This window comes from Hesperophylax consimilis, chromosome 20 (assembly GCF_061612785.1).
Source record: "Hesperophylax consimilis isolate HC1 chromosome 20, BYU_Hcon_1.0, whole genome shotgun sequence".
NCBI lineage: Eukaryota > Metazoa > Arthropoda > Insecta > Trichoptera > Limnephilidae > Hesperophylax > Hesperophylax consimilis.
Genome location: NC_142855.1, coordinates 22082954 through 22102123, shown reverse-complemented (window position 1 = coordinate 22102123; position 19170 = coordinate 22082954). Strand labels below are relative to the sequence as shown.

Below are 19170 nucleotides of genomic sequence, written 5' to 3'. Positions count from 1 at the left end.
TTTGGTGGCAATCACACATAAGCACGAGGAAATATACCCAATGTTGGTCCAACTCAATTGGGATTTATCTCAGTTGTTAGCACGGTTGACTTCAGTCCTTTGGGAAGGAGGTTCAATCTCAGTAAAACCAAAAAAATGTACATTTAAGTACATATATTTTCTTTAAAATATCCAACCTCCAACCAAGTTGGATTTCATGTAACTTGGTTGAGCTGCAGAACCAACGTTACGCAGTCTGCATAGGAACATATTTTTTTAGTGTATGCGACACTCAACGGTTAAGAGGAAGCTATAAGCCAAAAATGTGTATATTCTTGGTATACCTTATATTGTAGATAATAGGCATTAAAATCGCTTGAAAAACGGAGTCTAGAAACGTTCGATTTCAAGCACAAAACTGTTTTTTTTATTTATTTTCTAAATAATTTGATAAGAAAGCACAAAAGTTAATCAAGAGAAACTATCACAGATAATCTTAGCTATAATACTGTATTTTTAAAAGTTGTTTCCTTTACGCGTTCATTCATTTCTATTGAAAAAATATTTTTTTTAGTAGTTTGCATTTATATTTTTTATTGAGTAACTCATTTTTTTATTTGTATTCTACTCAAGCGAAGCGATAGGAAAACCTTTAATTTATCTAAAGCATATTTTTTGGTATTCATAATGTACACCAATTCGTTATAAAGAATAATCATAATAGTGATTTGGCATTAAGCTTCGCCTTAACACAAGATTCACCGGTTAAACCGACATAGTGTGTAGGTCTCATAACAAATTGACCTCGATACAAATAATAATTGGCTTACCTTAGTATATTTGATCTTGACATTATATAAAATTGTTATAAGGCTTCCTCCGCTGTTTAACTTCAGGTATAGAGATTATAGATCTAAATATAACAAGGATTTGCCCGACATTAGACCTTGTTCATTGCCTTCCATACCAGCGACCAATATCAAAAAAAAATTATACTAATAAATAATATATATACCAATAATAGTTTAATAACTAGGCAAAAACCCAAGCGTGTCTGATTTCGGCAAAGAGGGAGATCAATGACTGTCTGGTGCAATTTGATGGGAGCACTCTCCCCAATAAAGACTCCATTGAAATGCTTGGAGTTACTTTATCAGACCAGCTCAAGTATCGGGGATCCATAGAAGCCCGAGTAAATCAGGCCTCCAAAAAGTTGGGCGTCTTGTACAGGGCTAGGAGATTCTTCAACAGTGACCAGCTGCTGACCCTGTACAAGTCTCAAGTCCGCCCAACTATTGAATTTGGGAGTCACCTTTGGGCTGGTGCCCCAAAATACTTGATAAACCTGCTTGAATCTGTGCAAAGGAGAGCGATCCGTCTGATTGACAACCCGTTGTTAACAGACCGATTGCCTTCTCTAATGCATAGACGCAATGTAGGCATGCTGTGTCTGTTCTACAGGTATTTCAAAGGAGCCTGCTCCAAGGAGCTAGCAGCATTGATTCCTGATGCACCGGTGCACGTGCGCGAAACTCGACGGACACGAACTGAACACCCGTTCACGGTTGACGTTGGCTTCATGAGAACGGGCCGTTTTTACGACTCGTTTTTGTGTAAGTCGGCTCGTATGTGGAACGAGCTACCGGCATCTGTTTTTCCTCCCTCCTATAATCCGAGCCTCTTCAAGGCCGGCATTAACAAATCCCTTCCTACAGCCCCTACCTTATTCCGCTTCACAACGCCGCCCAACCGGGTGGTGACATAGTTCCCCTGTCTGTACACTGCACAGTAGTGCACAGGCAGGGACACTCTTGTGAGGTGTCACATAAAAATAAAAAAAGCTATGAATAAGGTTAACCTTTATAGGTTATAAAAGGTTAAGGTTGGGAATGCCGTGTGGACGGTCTTTTAAGATAAGGAGCCGATGTTCTGGGAAGGAATGGGGTATGAGGGATAAATGAATTATGGTTGGTCGAGAGAGAGTCTAGCTGGAGAGGTCAAAAGTTCTCCCTTAACCAGTCTCTTCCGATCCGACCCGCCACGCAGTAAAGGTGGGCAAACGCATCCTCCGTCAAGACCTGGACAACCTCACCCCATGAACCCGGGCATACCTGCTAAGTCACCAAACGTAGCGAACCACTTGGGGTGTGACCTACGGCAGGGGTGTTGGTTATGTTAGGTTAAACTAAATTTAAAAATTATCAAGATTAACCCTTAATAAAATATTATATTAGTACATCGGTGGTCTGAATTCATCACACAATCAGTTCCAATATTGAAAATTACGCTTAAATTCAAGACTAACCCGAGTTCGCTGAACAAGAGTTACAATCACAGACAAATCCACAGCCGAAATTAGTATTTTTACTAGCGCAGACCAGTGAAAAATCACGGGATATTATAATCGTAGGATTTGTGAAGTTGAAATAATTTATATATTGAACACCGATAGAAAAATTACGACATCTGTCAGAAAAATGAACAAAAGAAATAATACACATTTCGTGTAAAAAAAAAAAAAATTTTGTACAAACTTTATCGCTATTCAGAATCGTTCCCACAATCAGTACAAATTTTTAAAATTAATGTAAATAGCATGAATTCTAGAGTTCACTGAACCGAAGAGTTACACGTACATTTTAAATTATTATTACCAGAATGAATCAAAGAATGAAGCCATACCGATGACCTAGAAATTAAGTTCAACTGCAAATTTCATGAGAGTTTTTTCAATGTAGAGAGCATAGATGTACTACTCATGTAGACAGTAATTTGGTTTTACATAGAAGTATTTTACAATCCGTGTAAAATTTCTTATACCTAGGCTTGCCGAACTGTTTTCGGATTATCTTCCAAGCAGCGCTAAGCTCGGTATTCCAACCAAGCCGAGAGGAAGATCTACTGATATACCGGGCTTATTTGTATGTTTAAAATTGTCAATTTTCTTATAATATTTTTTAATACGATTATCATACAAGAATGCCAACTGCACGGAGCCAGGTGATACAGAAGGAGATACCTGGCTTTTCAAATCTGGTCGCTATTTATGCCATTTCGAGTAGGTATAGACGTTTCGCTTCAGAATTGTGGTCTGTTACCAGGGTGATACTGACATTTACGCAATCTACTTATGATAAGTAATTTATATAATACCTTATATTGACGTAAGGCTTGTTTATACGGACCTTGAACGATAAAGTAAAAAGTAAAGCCCGTTTATAGATGGTAAAAAACGAATAGGCCGGAAGACACGGTGCTATGGACGTTGGCTTTGGTGATATTCGCTGAAGTTGATCAACATTATTTTCAAACATCGAAATACTTTCTCGTCCAACTCCGATGAAAGACCACAAACCAGATTCTAAACGTCGCTTAAAACCCCATTAATAATAATACAGACTCTAGAAGTGGAAGCGCAACACGGCGTGATAACCCAAAAATTAAACACGATAAAGCTTTAATAAACCAAATAGCTCAAACTTTCCCATCTCCTTTCTATACATACTCTTTTTATTCTCACAACACAAGAGCCTGACTATTTTTATCCCCACAACACAAGAGCCTGACTATTTTTATCCTCACAACACAAGAGCCCGACTATTTTTATCCTCACAACACAAGAGCCCGACTATTTTTAAACACTTCAATTTAAATTTAACTTTTATTATTTTTGATTGTACGAATGAAGTGAAATCTTGGAAGTTGAAATCAGCCATCTTTTAGACAATTCAATCTTCTTTTATCAAGCTTAAACTTGACAGGAAGACTCTTTGTCGATGACAATGCATTCTATCAACTATTGGTGGCAATCACACACAACCCCGAGGAAATATACTCCATTCTCTGAAATAGATGAAATTTCAACACTTAATATACGACTGTATTTAATGAACGTTAGCATGGTTGACTCCAATCCCTGTGGAGGGAGATTCAATCCTAAGTAAAACAAAAAAAATGTTTACCTTTTTTTATATGTTTGTAAAGGAAATGTATTTCCTTTAAATTTTGAATTGAAGCAGATCTCCTGAACTGACAGATGATATATTACGTGGAAAACAAAACAAAACGAAAATGAAGATGGCGATATTGGGTCAGATATTTTACATGTTAAGGCGATGCACTACGTCGTGTAATATTTCAAATTGAGCCGCTATCAATAACAACCATTACGTAGATGGCGATAAGATTTCAATTTCCGCTTAACACCATCCGCCTGTTTTGATTTATGCAAGAAAAAAACATGACCAAAAAGTGCCTTTTATTTTATTTTGTGGATGTTCAGGCATAAATATTAAAAAATTTTCCGATCATTTTATGAATAACTTAATTTGCCACATTTTACAATAAAATCATAATCGAAAATGGGTTCGTAAGTAGGAGATTTTGAACTTTAAAGCAGTTTTCATAGGTCTTTACATTATTTTTTCTGGGCTTATAAAAAGACCTATCTAAAAAATTCTCGATAATTTCAAAGGCCAAGATGTATTCTACTCGCAGTATTTAATTAAAGCATCTGAAACATTTCTAGGCGACCAAATTTTCAAACCAAAAACACATGATTTTGCATTACTACGTATGGCATCGCCTTAAGGTTTAGTTTAAATGCGGTTACCAGAGTAAATACCACTTAGTCACCGATATTGTCGCGTTGCAAGGGCAGGTTATCCACTTTTCTTCTAATATCCATGTTTACTTGTAATACAAAATAAAAAAAACCGACCAAGGTTTATAAAAAAAAAAATAGTGTTATAAACTGATAGCCTACATATAAATATGTTTATTTCATTAACTAGATGACGGTACCCGGCGTGGCTCGGGTTTATGAATGGTTTGGAATAAAGTTTAGACATTAATAATTCTAGTGTATCTGAAAACGGTTCCATGATAACTCAACACAGTGACAATTTAACACACTTTTAAAAAGTGATATAAAGTCATTAGAAACGATGAAATTTTTTTTTAAACCTAATCTAACCCAGTTAATAAAGTTTTTGTTTCATCACTTTCCATGACTTTATATAACTTTTCAAAGATGTGATGAATTATCATTGTGATGATTTATCCGGTCACCCTGAAAACTGGGTCTATTTTTAAGGTGCAAATAATATTATTATAAAGAATTGAAAATTTTTACTTTAAATAAGTTTTGTTCCACTTGATCGTGCCACGTCTTTCTTGGTTGTCCCCGACTTCCACCATTTGCGACTGTATACCACATTATTGCTATTAAAAAAATTACATTATATCGATTTTTATTCGACTCCGTATTTCATTCCAGTGCAGAGGGAAGCGTCTCCGTCTTCTACCATTCAAACCAATATCTAAACACTCCTGACACTAATAAGAACAAATTTTGAAATTTTCAGTGAAATCGGTCCAGTAGTTTTTGTTTGAGTCTATAGTGGACAAAAAACAAACATTCATTTATATTATAATACGTGTAAAAAAACATCTATATAGAAAAATAGAAGAATAGATTCTTATTCGAAGTATGATACAGTTAAAAATGACCGAGAGGAATAGGGTCCCATTAGCTCAGTTGGTAGAGCACTGTCACGGAAAGACAAGGGTCCTGGGTTTGAGTCCCAGATGTGACCGTTTCCTTTTCTGTTTTTTCTGTTTCAGATTTTCGTTTAGAAATCACTAATATTGTCTTCAATATTTAAATATTACAATTTGAGGTTTTACTCAATAAAGTCATTCCGAAAAATTAATATTCATTCTAGACTTGCAGAAAAGTCAACAGATGTCGCACATTAAAAATAAAAAATACGATAGGTTTATCTAAAAAGACCCTGTCTGGATTGCATTTAGTTCGGGTTGAATCTTGCGATCGTACATAAAGATAGTTGCCAATAAAAATGTGCGGTGAAAAAATGAAGACAATGTTAGTAGTTCTTATTCGAAGTATGATACAGTTAAAAATGACCGAGAGGAATAGGGTCCCATTAGCTCAGTTGGTAGAGCACTGTCACGGAAAGACAAGGGTCCTGGGTTCGAGTCCCAGATGTGACCGTTTCCCTTTCTGTTTTTTCTGTTTCAGATTTTCGTTTAGAAATCACTAATATTGTCTTCAATATTTAAATATTACAATTTGAGGTTTTACTCAATAAAGTCATTCCGAAAAATTAACATCTATATAGATTTACATACAGGGTGTATCGGCAAGTAGCCGACAAACTTTAACCAGCTATTCCTCAGCACATTTGGAGTAAAAAATGTTATGGGCGCTTTGCTGTCCGGTAACATTTTTTTCCAATTAAAAACAAAAAATAAATAAAAAATCCACACTCCGTCAATTTTTCAAATTTGCATTGTTTCTCGTGTTCAACAGCTGTTATTAGCAAGTGTGTCAAAAATTGTCCTCGCTCTTTCGTACACACTAAATAATAATAGTTAAAAATGAGACGAATGGTGCCATGCCATTTCGTTGTGATTGTAAAAGCGCGCCAACGTAGGTACGTACGTACATTATTCAACGAAACTCGAAAAAAATATTGCCAGATGGGTTTTCAAACTTTGACAAAGGATAAAACATTGGTGACATGTGGTGAAAATATGAATAATAATTTTTTTATTAAAAAAAATGTTACCGGACAGCAAAGTGCGCATAACAATTTTTACTCCAAATATGCTAAGGAATAGCTGGTTAAAGTTTGTCGGGTATGTGCCGATACACCCTGTAAAGTATAAATATTAACTTATTTTTGGTCGAACGAACTTTGGCCCGATCTGAACTTTGAAATCCTGACCGTAAAAATCACCAAATAGTCTGACTTCTTCGTACAATCAATTCAAAATTTGAAATTAAATTAACACTATATGGTCGGGCATTTTACCGCCATATTGTGGGCGAAGCGCGGGTGTTTTTTTAAATTTTAGCGCCAAAATTACACTTTCCGCAAAACATTTATATCTTATGATCTACCTATTTGATATTTTTCGATGAAACTTTCAGTGTTTTACTTTAAAAAGATGTCTCTATTTATTTACTTAGCAATGTATGTGTAATTCCTTTTTTTATGAACAAAAACTTTCTACTTTCTTGGGAATCATAGAAAAAACAGTATTTCACAATCGAAATAACATATCGAAATTTATTCATTCAAAATTGCAAGATTATTTAGAAATTTTCAACACATATAAAAAAATCTATAACCTAATAGTGCTTCAATGTGTGATAGCGTTCTAAACACTTTCCTTTATGCAGGGGCACATTGCAAAACTTGCACATGTACCGCGTTTTGCACATGTAACTCATAGTATTGACAGGTAGATAGATCGGGTACCGCCGACAATAAAAAACACATGACCCCGCACCCATTTAGAACCCCTTGTTTACAAGTTTCCCGCTCGTTACTGCTTTGCGCAACAAAACGAGTAAACTCGTCTCCCGCGTCTTAGTGTAACAAGGCGTATGACGAGTTTTCTCGTTTCCCGCAATGAATGTGTTAAAAGCAAATTTGAGTTCATTGAACCAAATTTGACGCAGGATTAACGCACAGCACAGACAACCAACATTAGTACATTACTAATAGAGTGAAACAATTATACCAAGTCAGTGGACATCTTCAATTTAACTTTAAACAAATATAAAAAATTGTTAATGAAGCAATTCAGTTATGTACAATAAATAATGTATATTTCTTAATATTCAATAAATGACTAGCGCAGACCCGTGAAAAATCACGACGTAATATGAATTCTTAACGAATCAGTACCAATTTTAAAAATGACACTTGCAATTCGAAGCAATTGTATTTCGACTGCCACATGATTAAAGAATGGTGACATCTCTAAATGGTAAAAAAACAAAACTATCAGTGTCTGTCTATTTGTGCGCTTAGTTCTTCTGAACTATCCAACGGATTTTGATAGGGTTTACACAATCCTTTAGAGAATTTCTCCCGGAAGGTTTATATATATATCATCCCATGGTTTTAATTCAAAAACTGTTACTAAGGATAATATTCAAATGTAAGCCAACAAACCCATCAGAACCACTTTTTAGAAAACTCAGAATATTAGATATTCGACAATTATATGTTAAGACCATTCTCATATACATACGGAAAAATGACTTGGTGAATAAAACACAACAAAAAATTAACACCCGTTACTCGTCACACCTAAATTGTAAAATTCCCCAAACGAAAACAGCTTTCGCCCAGCGGCAGTTTTCTTATATTGCTCCCAAAATATTCAACTCGCTGAGTATTGATATCAGAAAATCAAAAACTCACAATTTGTATGTCATAAGTGTTCAAAATTGGTTATTTATAAAGGGAAGGAACTTTTTCAAGGAATGCCTGCCATCATTAAATTAAGCTCATTTTCTTTATTAGTCATTTTTGTTTTTTCATTCAATTCTGTAAAGAAAAAAGTTTAATAATTAATTAATTAATCTTTATTTTCATTATTTCAACAAGTTCATTTTCATAATTTCTACTTTATTTTCATTATTTTAACAAGTAAAGTAACCTATTTATTTGCTGATTGTGTTCATTTTATCTCATTAATATCAACAGTTTAAAATACGGTTGATGTACACTTGAGCAATCTACTGAACTGGGAACCAGTAAAAGTGTCACCTATTATACACATACATTGCATGTAAAAAAAAAATACTTAGATTAACAAGTTATCAAATATTACATTTATATAATTATATAAACCTATGTATATAAATTTCGACTACCATAATACGGGCGTGTGTCTAGTGTGGTAGTCGAAAAGCATGTAAAAACTGTACACATTAATATTTCATGAATAAAGAAAAAAAAAAAAAAAATATATATATATATATATAATACATGTAAATTATATTTATAGAAGGCAGAGAATAGTCCATGTTTTGCAATCGAGTAGTAAAAAAATATTTTCAAGTGCTTAGATTGCTAACGCTAGCTAAACCTTATGAGATACATCAAAATAATGTACTACGGAATTGTATATATTGAACAGGCCTACAGAAAAGCCAGTCGTAGTATTTGTCTATCTCCTAAGGATAACCCCCAGCAACACTGGATACACGTCAGCTAGTTAATGTAAATAACTAAGAATTTGTAAGCTATTTATGGTAATTTCATAAAAATTCTTCAATCCTAAAGAGTCCTAACTTCTCCAGTCTTTTAAAAGAAATATCAACTCTACACTTGCCACTAATTTTATAATAAATTTAATATCATTAGTAATGGAGGGCAAAACAGCAAATTTAAAATCAATGTCAAAAATAATTTTAACTAAAGTGTCCTCTGCCTGCAAAGTCCTACACTTTTTAATAAAAAAGTGTGACCTGTCAGTTAAGTATGTTTTTCTATATCTGTTTGTAAAAGATAAGATTAGATTAGCTTAGGAACTTGGTGATGATCTGGCTTGTAAACCACACAGACCATCAGGGAATAATTAATTCCCTATGAAAAAATGGATTGATTACAAAATTAACTCTGCAGGAAAAGTAACAAATTATAATCCAGCCACCAAATATGTACATAAAAACAGAGGACTCACCGAGTATATCACTCACATTGAGTTTGCAGCGATTCCTTAATCTCCAAATTCGGCAGTATACATTGTGAGTATATTATATATTTCTGATCTTCCTGTATTTAGTGTGAGTATATTATCTATTTCTGATTCCCTGTATGTAGTGTGAGTATATTTTCTATTTATTAGTAGTTGCTTGTTGGATATGTTTTTGACTCTGATATATATATTGTTTTTAATAATGCATCTTGTTCATATTAACTGTGTTTCCTTAAAGCAATGAACTTAGGTATATGCAGATAACAAATAACAGATAACGTGTTCAAACGTTAAAATTTATTTAGCATTCTACGCTTATCATGTTTGTGACTTGTAGCCGAGTGGACAGATGCGATTAGGTTCTACACTGACAACTGACATACTAGTTAAGTAGCATAAACTGATGCAAAAATCCGTAAAATTCATGGGAATGTTGGAATTCTCGTCGAAACAGTTTCAAAATAATTTTCCATTTCAATTATTATGCGTAGGTAGGTACCTGATGTATCTCTTGTCGGAATTCTTCATGAAAAAACTATCTCTTCATATTATGTTAAATCCGGTTAAAAAAGGGATTGCATGCCATTAACGAATGAATTGATGGGTGTCATGAAAAACTTTTTGTAAAATACTAATTTTTTGTTTTGTCAAGTGTGTTCATAAAAAACCCTAATATTTTCGTATTTCGTACGCAGGTGCATGAACACGTGTTCCAATATTATTACGAATTGACTATGAGTTTATCAGGAAGCAGCCTGCAGTCTTGTTTTTAACCAATTCCAGCAAACACCCATTCCTTTTGTCCAGTTTTAAATTTCAATAAATCAGCAATATTTATTTTTCTCACACAACCGATATCAATATTGAAAATGGCACTTAAATTCAAAGCAATTTGAATTATTTGAACCAAATTTCTCGTTGGACTAACATTTTACGCACAGAGAACCGAAATCAGTATTGCGTGTGTCCTGCGTAACTCTGGTTCAATGAACTCTAGAACTCGGATTTATTTTCAATTTGATTGAAATTTTCAAAATTGCAACTGATTTCTTAAAGATTGCACACAAGATATAAAGTACCCACCTATAATATATCATTTTTAATAGAAAGTTATAGGTAGATGTTGATTGTTTTTATCGAAATTGGATCTTATTTGTAAAGAATTTAGACTATCCCGTGATTTTTCACGGGTATGCACTAGTCTTTTAATAAAAGGAATACTGTTTGCGGCGGCTTTGTTTACTTATAAATCTATAGTTTCATTCCTAGATTGATGAAATTTCGCACACTTGACAACGCAAACCCCTTTTACTAACGCTTATGGCAGAATTTTGATACTTTTTGATGAAAATTTACACACTCCATAGCCATATTCATAAAAAGATAATACAATAATACGGAACGAATAATTTTCGTAAACTTCGGTTCTACAAATGGTTGAATAAAAAAATAATAACTGGGACTTTTTCTAGTTTATAATAAAAATATATTACAGATTTGATAGCTTGATAATAATCAGTTCCAATTTCCAATCACACACGTAATGCGCAATTAAATATTTATCTAAATTGTTTCATTATCTTAGATTCGACATTGTGCGTTATTATCGTGACAATGGCTTTTGTGTTCTGAATATATATTTATCTATGAGATAAGAATATATCTTAGATAAGAATTTATGAGTCGGCTTTGTAAAATTCAAAAACAGTATAAAATTTAATCAAATTAAAAGAAGAAGATCGCCTTGTTGTATTGGACAGAACTAAGGTTGAATTGTCCCTAGCAAATCTCTTAAATAAAGTTGAAATCTTTTTTCCCTAACAACCATAGAAAATCTATCTTTCCGTGGGGTTCATTTTATTTATTTCCGATAAACGTATTATTAAAATCTCAGATGTTTCTTTAGGTATCCCTCGGGAAGTTATTAATTCATCGTCTAGTATTCTATCTTCAAACAGTTCTACGCAAAATAATTTAATGGTAAGGTACTGTTTTTATTAATTTTACATGTAAATAACTTATATCCGTGGGTAATGGATTGACAAAACATGTATATATTATCGTTATCGTTAAAAAAATGTGAGCCTAGAGCAATCCCCCGTTATTAGACTGTGTCGCCTTCCTCGTTTTTGTACATCAAGTATAAAATAATCTTCTACATGGAAGATTTAACTTGATAACTTATATATCGTTCTTGTACTAATGGAGTTCTTAGCTAACAGGGATTGAACCTGCCATGCTTGGGTGGGAAGTGGGAACCCTAAGTATTGGACCACTCGGGTTCTAACCCGTCAATAATAACAAGCTTTGTTTTACTACAAAGGGACTAATCGTACATCCTTTGTTCACAATCGGCAAATGAAATAACGGTAACGTTGTTTGGTTTTTTTTTCCGTGGCTATGAGATTTCGGCGTAATTAAATTATGGTAATATGGGCGATTTCAACTAATTTAATCACATATTTTGTCGCTTACCGGTTTTGCGTGTACCCAAGTTTAATCGGGGTCGTATAAACTATCAACTATACTATACCGAGTAGTGGCTGAGTGGATAAATGCGTCAGAATACGCCGTCTGATATTTAAGGCCATTAGTCTATGCTATGGGTATACGCAAGTATCCGATACTCCGATATCCGACACAGGCGCACGTTGCCGATAGTTCTTAAGCTCGTCGGCGACGCCAGTCTCCCCAATCATATCACAATACAAATAGAGGCATTATTGTCCTACAAAATTAATCCAAAATCATAGCAGCAATCCGGACAAGAAGGGGCCTAACAGCAGAGGATATTAACTTTAATGGAAAACAACGGATCTATATAAATGAACATTTAACTCATAAAAACAAAGTACTCTACAAAAAGGTCAGAGAGTTTACCAAAATTAATAAATTCAAATTCTGTTGGATCAAAAATTGTAAAATTTATGTAAGACTTAATGAAAACACAAATCACCATTGCATAAATAATTATAATGATCTAGAAAAACTAAAAACATACAATATTTCCATCAACTAATTTTCCAGCAACTTTATATTAACTGCACTATATACTTAATACAATGGAATCTTTAGAATTATACTATCAAAACTTAAGAGGTCTCAGAATCAAGACACAAATTTTTTCTTCAAAATGTATTATTAAACAACTATGACATTATATGTCTCAGTGAAACATGGCTTAACAATTCAATCTTTAATGAGGAACTTTTCGATCAACGGTACCATATTTACAGACGAGATAGAGATTATCATAACCTCAATCAAAATCGCGGTGGTGGAGTTTTAATTGCAGTCAAAAGTAAATTAATTTCTGATCAAAAACTAGAATGGGATTCTGAAGCGGAAGACATATGGGTAACTATATCACTTCCTGGTAGAAAAATTCACATATGTACTTCGTACATCCCACCTGACAATAAACATCTTATAAATATTACTTCTCACATAAACATAGTTTATATTTCTAGTATTTATATATTTATAATCCTGTTATGGTATGATTTATATGCACAACATTGTCTTCTTATGGTTATGGTTATGATATGATTTATATGCACAATATTGTTTGTATTCTTATGGTTACCAATGTATCGATAATCTTTTATTTTATATAAATTTTAGTTTTTTTTTCTTTTTATTTTTGTTGTATTATTTTGTTCTATTATTTTATACAATTCTTTTATTTTATATAATTATAACTTCACATTTCTCATAAATTTAATTATTTCTTCTAATGCTGTCTTACGTAAAGTCACAAGGAGGAAATCCGTAATTGGTTTTATTTTGGCTATTTTACTTATGTACAATCTGTAAAAATATAAACTGTTGATTTCCCAAAAAAAAAAAAAAATGTGGCAAGGAAAAAACACTCTTATGTTTCCAGTTATCTTCTTTCTTATGGTGGGGGGTCAGAGGGGAACATCTAGGTTAGTGAACCAGTCTAGGGCCTAAGGCGTCGCCCTGTGGATCTCGTCAGTCCCGCCGGGGAATTAACACAGCGGGCACGCACCGCACCGCATTCACACTTGCCGACTCTGAAAGGTCCCACCTGTGCATCATGTGGGCACAGCGGCTAGAGGATCTTATCTCATTGTATATATTTTCAGTAAATTCTTAATTCAAACGTTGCTCATATATAACAAAAATAGAAATTCCAGTGTCGCTTTTACATTTAAAAGTTGCGTCGAATACTACCTGACACATGTACCTAATATGATTGGGTGTGATTGAGATGACTAGATACGCTTACTCCCTTACACTAAGACGAATACGAGCACGAGGGAATTTTGGCACTTTTAATGCAATTTTCTTAGAGGTTGCAGACGACTTAACGCGATGCGTGACAATTAAAGTAAAGGTTGCAGACGACTTAACGCGATGCGTGACAATTAAATTAAAGGTTGCAGACGACTTAACGCGATGCGTGACAATTAAAGTAAAGGTTGCAGACGACTTAACGCGATGCGTGACAATTAAATTAAAGGTTGCAGACGACTTAACGCGATGCGTGACAATTTAATTAGAGGTTGCAGACGACTTAACGCGATGCGTCTCAGTTTAATACTTAACCAAAAAATCTAAAGTACGACAATTAGCGTTTCTTTTGCTTGCCACTTTGAGAGCTGTACAACACGTATATGTGTATTGAAACGTGTCGTTGACCAAAAGTCATAAAAATAACACGTTTTTAGCCACAATGCAAATTATAGACAATTTTTGACGGCCTTGTTTCTCTATGCAGCAGGCCTTAAATATTTGCAAATATTTTACAATATTATTATGTTGCACGACTCAACCATTTGATAAACTTGACCGTGCCATGTCGCTGAGAATTGAAACATTCCTTGAAATGACTTTCACCTATTTGGCCAGGTGCTTCCTCTTTCGCATTTCCTTTCCTTACCCACACCTTTCAGCCTCACAATATACCCCAAATAAGGATGCCATAGTTCCACTGGTACCGAACAGTTGGGACTCCAATACCGCTCAAGAGTCCCAACTGCTCCCAACCGTCTGAAGCCAGTGAAACAATGGCATCCCCAATTGGGGTATGTTGTGAGGCTGAAGGTAGTGGGGAGGGGAAGAAGATGGGGTAGAGGAAGGTGAGAGAGTACCTGGCCATTCACATCTGGTCATCAAACACGGCTAAAGCCATTGAATTGTGATAGAACCCGTCAAATTTGAAACAAATAACCTTTTTAAACAACAATTACAATTACCACGTTGTTATATTAAAACGAAAAAAATACTTAATCAACATTATATTTTTTATCAGCAATCAAAAGGATGATTTATTATTTATTATTAAATTTGTGTAATTAATCTGTAATGACAATTTTGATTGTTTGGTTGACCTGACCTCCTATTAACCCAGTAATGTAATAAACTGATAATGTTTGTGATGCAATCAATATGATGCATATCAATTCTGGTGCATCAGAATAACATGTTAACTAAGACGAGACAATACCCTAAAATAAAGTCAATCTTCCTCTTTTCCATCTCCTTCACATCTTCACTTCCTTCCGTCTCACAACATAATATCTGCCCCGATTATGACATGACCTCATTTGGCTCCGGGCAATTAGGGATCAAAAATACATGTTTTATTATATATTCGTTCACACCTACTAATGAGAAATGAATCGAAAACAGACGGTCAACAAGTATAGTACAGATATAGAGGAGAAGTCGATATAACTGGTAAAGGATCGCGTGCGAAACCGGGTGGCAGTTTTAAACTTACGTGAAGGCGACGATGTGCTGTGCCGATATCGCCATGTTTTCCCGTTCTCACCTGCCGGGGACTGCGTGTGTGCGAGGGGGTAGGAACATCATAGGAAGCACGTTATCTGAAAGGTAAATAAATTTTAAAATCTGATCTAATCTGATTTATTTACATAACAACTAGGCAAAAGACAAGTATTTATCGAACGCTCCTCAAACTCAAAAGCCTTTCTCAAGGCCTACTGAAAGATTCTTAGAACTAATAGCCTTTTTCGAGGCTCATGATCGAAATTTATTATCTAAAGTATTTAGAACCAACTGTAGAACTAAAAGCCATTTTTTAGGTTGTTGGACGACCTTTAAGATCCAGTTTTTAACAAACTATACGTAAATAATTTAAAACATAGGAATGCCAGCAGTATTGAAGTGTAGTAGGTATTCTAAGATAATTATTATGCAGAAAAAACTAGGAAAGTTAAGTGTGAGACAGCGAATAATTTACAATACCCTAATACAATATTTAAGCAAAAAAATAAGATGCTCCCAAAATACATTTTTAAGAATGTAAATTTTAATTTTGGAATACATGGCTACCCCACGAGAAACTGTGAAGATTTTAGACTTCCAAAAACAAATTTGTCGGGAACCCAAAATAATATCTATTTTAAAGGATTTAATTTTAATGAGTTACTGACTGATTTTAAGGAAGCTAAAAACCTTGCTGCTTTTCGTGGGTTATGACTAAATACTATAAAGAATAAGTTTTAGATGTATTGTGTCCTTAATGTTATTGTAGAAAGCAATCACTTTGTATTTACATATTTAATAAAATACTTTTTGTTTTAAAACCACAAGTTTTTAATAATTTTTAGAACAAGCATCTTTAGGGTACCTTTTCTTTTACCCTTGCCTTTCTCGAGGCTCCCAAACACTTCTTTAGGATCCAAAGTCATCAGAACAAACTGTAGAACCAAAAGCCATTTTCGAGGTTGTTGGACGAACTTTAGGATCCAGTCTTTAACAAACAATATGACCAAAAGCCTTTCTCGAGGCTCCCGAACATTAATTTAGCATCAAAATTCATCAGAACAAAATGTAGAATCAAAAGCCTTTCTCAATTTCACATCCAAAGATCAAACAGTAGAAACAAAACGTTGAGTTTTGTCTCGGCGCGGAGCCATTAGGCTCGTTGGCTCTTTTGTGTTTGTCCAGCTTTATACGGACAGCTAAAGCCATTAAATAAGAATTAATTTAAATGACATCGTTTACATAATAAAAGATAATATTATTTCTTCGTTTATGTTTTAATGATAAATAATTATGACTGAGCCGTCAACAGAAGGTTAGATGTCATCGATATGGTTTATAGTTTATAGTAACATACGGAAGTAAAAATTCATTTATTGTGAAATTTTATGATAACCGCTTAAACGTGATAAACTATTGTCAATTAGTGTCTATAATGTAACAACAATATTAATAACCACGTGAAAAATAACGAGATAAAAATATATATTTTTTTAAATGATAAACTATTGTTTATAAGACAAGGTTTCTTATGCATAGAACAAATGATAACAAATTATTATAATCAATAATTAGTCGCCTGAAATATCCACACAAATTGAAAATATCTCCCGAGTAAAAATAAATGCCGCCGACGGGAATTGAACCCGCGCCTTCTGATGTCCGGTCAGGTGCTCTGGACCACTGAGCTACGTCGGCCTATTTTAAATAAAATAATTTTTCTATTTTTTTATAGGTAGGCACTTTATCGCTTGTCTGAATTCTCCAAGCGATCAGTTACAATTTTGAAAATGCACTTAAATTCAGAGCAAAAGTTGTAAATTTTATTAAACCCGAGTTACATACAAGACAGAGTCACAACCGAAAGAAGTATTTAAAATAATATTAGCATTTCCTCCGTGGTCGAGGGGAAAGGCTCTCGACTAGTAATCCGGAGGTTGCGGGCTCAAATCCGGTGTGCGCAAGTAAATTTTATTTGATGAATTTCTGTTATTTCACAATTCCTTTATTTAAACTGGTATATATAGTTTACTTCAGTTCTATGTATGATATCGACTTATCAGTTTCTCGTTTGTACTATGAATTTCCGTATACCGTGTTTATCTATAAATGTGAATTTATATATGATATCAATTGGACTGGTAATGATGAAAATTTCAAATTGTGTTCTTATTAGTGTCAGGAGTGTTTAGAGAGAGTTTTTTAACAGTAATAATATGGTATGCAGTAGTGAATGGTGGAAGTCGAGAACGCCCCAAGAAGACATGACACGATCAAGTAAAATAAATATTTATTTAAAAAGGAAACTTTTTTAATTCTTTAAAATAATATTATTTCCTTCTTAAAAATAGACCCAAATCCACTATCTATACTTGAAACCATTCATAGCTCCGAGCAACGCCAGCTAGTTTTGTATTAACACATTCTTTGCGGGAAACGAGAAAGCTCGTCATACGCCTTTTTACTGTAAGACGCGGGAGACGAGTTTACTCGTTTTGTTGCTCAAAGCGGTAACCGGGAAACTTGTAAACAAGGGGTTCTAAATGGGTGCGGGGTCATGTGTTTTCTATTGTCGGCGATACCCGATCTATCTACCTGTCAATACAATAAGTTTGAAACACAACAAAAAAATAAAATCGTTGTCGCGTATGTTCCGCTCACAAACTACGCAGTGAAACGCGGTACATGTGCAAGCTTTGCAATGTGCCCCTGCATAAAGGAAAGTGTTTCGAACGCTATCACACATTGAAGCACTATTAGGTTATAGTTTTTTTATATGTATTGAAAATTTCTAAATAATCTTGTAATTTTGTATGAATAAATTTCGATTTGTTATTTCGATTGTGAAATGCTGTTTTTTCTATGATTCCCAAGAAAGTAGAAAGTTTTTGTTCATAAAAAAAGGAATTACACATACATTGCTAAGTAAATAAATGGATACATCTTTTTAAAGTAAAACACTGAAAGTTTCATCGAAAAATATCAAATAGATCATAAGGTATGAATATTTTGCGGAAAGTCTAATTTTGGCGCTAAAATTAAAAAAAAAAAACACCCGCCCCCAATATGGCGATAAAATGCCCGACCATTTAGTGTTATGAGGTACACAAACTAGTCTTACACATATATGAACTAGTTTATCACAGAAACCGATAAAAATGACTCAACTCTGATGAATTTTCTTGTCATTGTTCGTGCCTTTATCGCTTAAAATGGGCTTGTCAGAAACAGTGAAATAGCACGTCCATATTTAATAGGCTTTGTTATTATTATCGTTTTATTTTTTTAAATATATGTTTATCATTGTTTAATATCTCTACAGCTAATTTGAAATAAACAAAATAGTATAATTCGTTCACCACTCGTAGATGTGTTTAAGACCCCGTAGTAAGAGTTTAAAAAGAAGAAGAAGATGGTTTGAAGGGAGATATGTAAATACGAATGTTAGAGGGAATAATAATTCGCGAAAATTGTGAAAATATTTACTAAAATACAAAAAGTCTAAAATAGAGCAAAAATCGCATTTTTCAAGTTGCATTTAATGATACACATAAATAAAATGTGTTTTTAAAAATTACGTTTTTGTTTTTATATGATGTTTTTCTTATTGATATTATCTTCAAAAATTAAACAGATTTTAAGGAATTTAAAAATTGAACCGACTTATAATCGCGGAATAAATTTTATACGTGCGTATAAGGTTGGGATAGTGGTAAACGTTACTCATTAACGATAGCGAATGCGTATACCGGCCGGATTAGTAGCTGTCAGATTTACATATATCGGCTGACCCTTAGTATAGCGACGAATATAAATCGGTCGCGTAATGAAAATTTAAAAAGCAGTAATACCCACTTGCAGCACTACGGGAGGTATATTATAAATCCAGATATCGATTTATCAAAGCAA

The 19170-nt window shown here is 33.8% G+C and overlaps 1 protein-coding gene across 1 annotated transcript in view; it reads right to left on the bottom strand.

The window, feature by feature from the left end:
• Positions 1 to 19170, bottom strand: part of LOC149414336 (uncharacterized) — a 73205-nt gene that overhangs the window by 30901 nt on the left and 23134 nt on the right. The window contains exon 2 of the mRNA XM_089644139.1: positions 15254 to 15359. Coding sequence (XP_089500265.1) covers positions 15254 to 15288 — 35 coding nt within the window. The 5' untranslated portion in view covers positions 15289 to 15359. The remainder of the gene's footprint in view (positions 1 to 15253; positions 15360 to 19170) is intronic.